This window comes from Populus euphratica, unplaced genomic scaffold, assembly GCF_000495115.2.
Source record: "Populus euphratica unplaced genomic scaffold, PopEup_1.0 scaffold1.1, whole genome shotgun sequence".
Taxonomy (NCBI): domain Eukaryota; kingdom Viridiplantae; phylum Streptophyta; class Magnoliopsida; order Malpighiales; family Salicaceae; genus Populus; species Populus euphratica.
This window is the reverse complement of record NW_011499845.1, coordinates 1,314,499-1,320,351: the sequence shown is the minus strand read 5'-3', so window position 1 is coordinate 1,320,351 and position 5,853 is coordinate 1,314,499. Positions and strand designations below refer to the sequence as shown.

The window sequence follows — 5,853 nt, the reverse complement described above, 5'->3', positions numbered from 1 at the left end:
AGTAGAAAAACACTGGAAGTAAAAAAAAAAAAAAAAAAAGGAAGAAGAAGCAGCTAAATCTTTTAAAAAAAGAGCTGACATTCTTCGATTGCTTAAGGATGACGATGTCGGAACTAATCGGCATTGAGTTGTGTAAGTATAATTTGTTAAGGTCCAATGATAATATTAATAGTTCATACATAAAGATGGAGACTATATACCTTGTTTTACGCCACAAGATAACGACAATCCGAGTAGAAAGATCCACGTAAAAAGTAATTTGATTTACCCACTGACCACCTCTGCCAGTTGGTTCCCCCCCCCCGGCCCCGCCATTTGACATCAAGCACCAATAACTAATTTAAAACCTCCTGGTTTTATCCATCCATGTCTTGTAAGAATTCCCTCTTGATCTACACAGATAGATGTGGCCGTTCTGCCTGTAATTTTTAAGACAATCATTTTGATCGATGATTCAATTAGAAGGATGTTTGATTCTAATTGCTCAGCTTGTACTCCTTTCAGGTGTTAATTATTTGGCTATGGTTAAGCAAGTTCTTACATTTTAATATCAAAATTTCATGATAAAATTAATTTTTTTATTCAATCAGGTTTATTTTGATTATCCACGCACATAATAATGCAATCATAAAAAAAAAATCTCATGAACTTTTTATTTTTGTATTATAATAATAAAAATAGCATGATAAACCAATTTGCTTGCAAGTCAAACCTCCAAACATTACTACCTAAGCTTCATTAACATGAGTTGCCTGTGTACTAGAACAGTGCTTGAAATTACTTAAGTTAAAAAATCACTTGAATTAGTAATAACAATTTATGTTTTTTAATTAATTGATTTACATAGAATTCAAGATTGTTGTAGTGATCGTTTTAAAAAATATATTTGAAAATAAATCAAAATAATATATATTTTTTATTTTTTAAAATTTATTTTTGACAAAACAATTAAAAAACATTAAAAATTAATTAAAAAAATTAAAAATTTCAAAAACACCTTATAAAAAAGAAACCACGAAAAAAAACTCTGTTGAAGGCTAATGATTAGATATTTTCGTCGCACATTAACCAATTTTGTTCAAAACTCTCCTGCATCATAAACACGGCTCGTTTTTGATGATCAGGAGTCCACCTAGTCCAGGGAAGGTCACTCGTCAAAGGTTGTCCCTTGCTAACCTAATTGTTGACTTCTTTGTCTTTGAAAAGAAAATTGACATCATTTAAAAAGAAAATAAGTTTTCTTACTGATTTGACCCCACCAGTTTTCCAAGATGGTAGATCATAGAATTGATCTGCCACGCCAGATTTTAAAACTAAACTAGTGATCGCTTGGAACTGTTACCAAGACATCCCAGTTCATCGAAAGAACAAAAAAGATATCCTTATCCTAAGCATGACACGTGTCGTCTGCAAAATCGTTATCTATCCGGTTTGGCCTGGCAAATTACCTTACAAAATTCACGAACCGAAATATGAGCTCGGCTAAGTTTTAATTTGAAAAAAAAATATTCATCTAATTAAACTTGATTAAAAAAATATTTTATTTTGATTAAAAATGATTGATGTGGACTTTTATTTTTTTTTATAAGCCAGACCCGTTCCTAGGCTGACAATTATGCTATGCAGGGAAAGTTTTTGGCAGCCCATTAACCTGTCTCCCTTTTTTCGTGTAAAGAAATAGTAATTCGTTGGGACGGAGGCTAACGAGGTTTGACTAAGTCCCCAATATTTTAGTCCACACAGCACCAAATCACAACTCTATCGGTTACTTTTTGAAAAAAAGAACCGGGAAAATAGACCGCTGATCATGGAAAGTGACACAAGACACACCGCAGCAAACACTACGGGGGTCCCATCAAAATCAGCCAGAAGAACGTACGGAAAATTTCAGTCCATACCCTATCCTCCCCCTCAGTTTTTTTCCCATCTCCATCACTCCTCGTCTTTCACCTTTACTTGTACCTTTTTTTTTTAAAAAAAAAGCATGAATATATTTTCTTGGCAGATTTCCCACTCCTCCAAGGACCCCCCCGTTAGTCCACCGGACTATACTATATATAAAAAATGCCCCTGTTGAATATAGTTTATACGCATGGTTAGCTATTAGAGGACAAAGCGGACCCATCTTATCTAATTTCGTGACATTGCTGCTCCAAATCGAAACTACGAACTTCGAAATTGAAATTTCACATCTCAAAAAGGCTGTTCGCTCAACCCCATTTCAAACTTGAGATTGGGTGTTTTCCCACGGGGATAACAAATGCCAGATAATAAGATAGCCCTAAAATACGAGTCGACAGATTAGCTTTTAAGAGGTCATGGCTGGATAACTGGATTAGTTTTAACAATCCAGTCCTCCATAGAACCAAGAAGGTTTACGCAAGGCAAAAATATTTGACTGCAGTGGATGCCGGAAAAGCCACCACCCCTTCACGTCACAGGAAAGCAATTACGCGGAAGAACACGATCGGTAAAACAAGGAGTGTCTTTCAATAGAAACTAGTAAAGGTATTTTATTACTTTATAATAGTAGCTGCCGAGGGATATTACAACAGGGAGAGTTTTGGGTTTCTCTCCGACAACCCTCACATTAACCCAATTAGGAAGAGCCAATCTCTCCCCACATCAAGTAACAATCAACACAATCCCAAAAACCCATACACCCTGCCCTCTCCCTTCATTTAAACGTAACTTAACCCCCTTGTTATTACAACAAAATAGGAACAACCCTCTATCTAGAAGCGCCACCACCACTACTATTAAATGGCTTCCTTTTGACCTTCATCTAAAATCTAGTCCACAAAGCTTAGTTCAGTCTCCCAAAAAGAAAAAACCTGGAACTCTTATTGGTTTCCTTTTGAACTAAACTCCCGTTCTTGAATTTCCTTTTCCTTACGAGAACCATAAATCCCTATAAAAACTTAAAACTTCTATACTTTACTTGCTTTATCCAACCGAAACAAACACTATCATTATGATTACTGGGTCAATATGTCCACTCTTGAGGCAGCCGTATTTCATGATTGAGCACACTCTCTTGCCGTAAATTTCGCTTCTGCTGTGCCACGAGTGCACTTCTCCTTATCATCAAAGCATCTACGAGATCAAAAACACCCGGCCCCAGGTCAAATCTTCATTGCAAGTTAGCCGCACTAAGAAGGGCGTACAAAATAATAAACAAAATTGAGATATTTGCTTACCATAATCAGAGGGGAAAGCAGCATTACTGTTGAGGCGTGGCTGAGCGAGGCCGTTGAAATCTATGTCGTCGAAGTTGAGATTTAGGGCCTGAACAAATTTAGCTGGGTACAGAACTGTTGGGCAACCTGCTGGTGGAAAAAATAAACACAGGCTATCATCGTCAGGTAAAAAAAAAAGGATAAAAACCAAACAAGAGGAAAAGCGACGATTATAGCAATAATAAGATACCAGATTTTTTCTTGGGTTCAGGGGGGTTGCCATATCTACGAGGCAAAAAAACACCAGTGCCAGCACTCTCTCTCTTAACACCAGATCCAACTGGAAAAACAGCCCTCGTGCCTGCTGAGTCAGAGTGTTGATTTTGTGCGTGTACTTGAAGGGGAGGCCAACCAGATTGAGGCAGACCGAGAGAACGCACAAACCTCCCATCTTCATTCCCGACACTTGTGCCTCTGCTCTGGATCTGGTGGCGGCGGCTGTGGTGGTGGTGTCGGGGCTGAGCTTGCCAGCTTTTCTTCACTTGTTGCCTTTCCCAAATTGAAGAGCACTGTTGCTTTAGTGCCCGTTGCTCTTGCCTCACAAGTTGCTGGCACTGCGAAAAAAGACAAGTTGGCTTAATACAATACTTTCTTAGCATATTACGTTACCCAGACTAAAGGAAATCTATATTTTAACTGGTTTTCCTATTTATTTTCATTCCTCTGAAACCAAACAGAGGATAACAATATCTTTACCTCATTAACTTGTGAAGTATTATGGCCAAAAGTAGAACTACAATGGCTAGGATAAAACCCAGCATACTGATTCTTGACTGAAGTGAGACCTGGATTCTGAGTCCTAGCTGGACCCAGTAAACCACCCCTTTGATAGTTAGTACTATTATTGTACTTATGGCCCTCATTATTGCTCATCTTCAACCTTGCAACTTCACCAGCAGCTGCATATATCAGATCCCACGTGTCATTCTTGGCACCAAACGGCGTCGTTGGAGGCGACAACACCCCGTTTGGACTCCCGTTGCCAGAAACAGACCAGCTTCTAAGTCCACTCAGTGTCGATTCCGGTGACCCGGCCATGACCCACTTCTTCCACCACGTCAGAACGATGGTAACACCGTTAGAGAAAACGATACCAAAGCAGAAAAGGGACGAAAGCAAAAGAAGAGGGTGCTTTAAAGAAAGCGTGAAAAAAGGAGAGCTGTACCTCGGGTTTGACAGCGAGTTGCTGAGTAAGACGCCGAGTTAACCCAGCGAGAAAGTCGTCCTCGTCACTGCTCCCTGTCTCGGTGGAGGAACATATACTGGACTCTACAGGGGAGCTGAGAGCGGAGGGCGAGCCGAGCGAGTCAAACTCGTAAGGGAACTCGGAAAAGAAGCTGAGGCTAGGTTTCAACCCAGTGTTGAAACAAATCTTGTTAAAGTTCTCTTTGTCCGTGAGTAACTTTTCCTTAGTAGGGAGCCAAGAAACGACGTCTTCAGGAGCCTCGGCCATCGATATTATGTATCTAGCTATATCAATACACGGGAGGGTGAATGCTGGAAATGAGAGTTGCTGAGAGGGGGGGGTTTTAATAAAATGACCCAGCAGAGGTGGCTGGGCTTGCAGACTGCGAGGGACCCTACAGGAGAAAAGAGAGGGAGAGGGGTTGTGAGCAGAGAATGTAAGAAGACAAGCTGCTTTTATTGAGGTTTCTGGGCATGTTCCATACGAGATTCAAAAAAGAAAGGAGAATAAAATTAGCAACTTAAATTAGGATATGATGTGCAAACAACTGGAAGGAGTGGGCCCACAAACATTTGTCCTGCTGTGTAATCCAACTGCCATTTGTTCTGGACTGCCAATAACTTCGATTATTATTTGATGCTGGGGTGGGGGTGGGGGTTGATCTTAATTTCAGTAGTCTTACTTATGATTGGAGTTGGGGTTTTAAATAACCGGTTCTTGGTTAATTACATTCTTGCGGTGGATTATTGGATTCTGATGATCATTCTTTTTGTCATTTGGTGGGTTTTTACAAATTTTACGGTCCCAGTGCGGAGTTTTTCTTAGCTTTAGGTTTTTTTTATTTTTGTTTGCAATTTGAAACAACTCGGCATTTAAAAGGCTATGAATGAAAATTTCAAATCTCCTAAAAAACGGAGAAACAGACAAAATCGAAGAAAAGGATTGAATTTGAAAGAAGGTGACCGCATGTGCCAGGTTATATATTTAAACATATGTCAGGACACGTGTCTGGAACTTGGTTGCGTTTCATCTCTTCTTCTGCTCCTTTTTATTTTTTATTTTTCAAGAGAAACGGCTTTTTGTGTTCTACGCAGGTAATAACATATCGTTTGTTTTTTACGCTTCAAGTGTCTTGAAAAAAAAAATATTTTTTTTAAAAAATAATCATTATCATGAAATATTAAACATCAATAGTTGGATAACCCGGTGATTTTCATCTCAATTAATATTATTTGTTATTGGTTGGTTTTAAATAATTTCACACAATAATATCAAAATTACCTAGAAATAATTTTAAAAAATATTAATTTAATATTTTATTAAAAAAATATTCATAAAAAACATTTCCAATCATATCATCAAAGCCGTATCATAAGTAAAGAGTAAAGAACAGGTTAGCGCAGGGAAAAAAAAATAACAGGACTTTCT

The 5,853-nt window shown here is 38.3% G+C and overlaps 1 protein-coding gene across 3 annotated transcripts; it reads right to left on the bottom strand.

Annotated features, from left to right (window-relative positions):
- Positions 1-2,483: 2,483 nt before the first annotated feature.
- On the bottom strand, positions 2,484-4,920 carry LOC105134970 (uncharacterized). Of its 3 annotated transcripts, none has more exons than XM_011039656.1 (5): positions 4,405-4,920; positions 3,936-4,286; positions 3,430-3,793; positions 3,201-3,329; positions 2,484-3,096 (listed from the first exon to the last, which is right to left on the bottom strand). In XM_011039656.1, exons 1-5 carry the CDS (start codon positions 4,690-4,692, stop codon positions 2,987-2,989), a joined length of 1,242 nt encoding a protein of 413 aa, XP_011037958.1. In that variant the 5' UTR covers positions 4,693-4,920; the 3' UTR covers positions 2,484-2,986. The 3 variants fall into 3 exon arrangements, with proteins under 3 accessions (XP_011037958.1, XP_011038113.1, XP_011038030.1); XM_011039811.1 differs by having other exon boundaries at positions 3,201-3,326; XM_011039728.1 differs by having other exon boundaries at positions 3,936-4,283.
- Between the last annotated feature and the right edge of the window lie 933 nt (positions 4,921-5,853).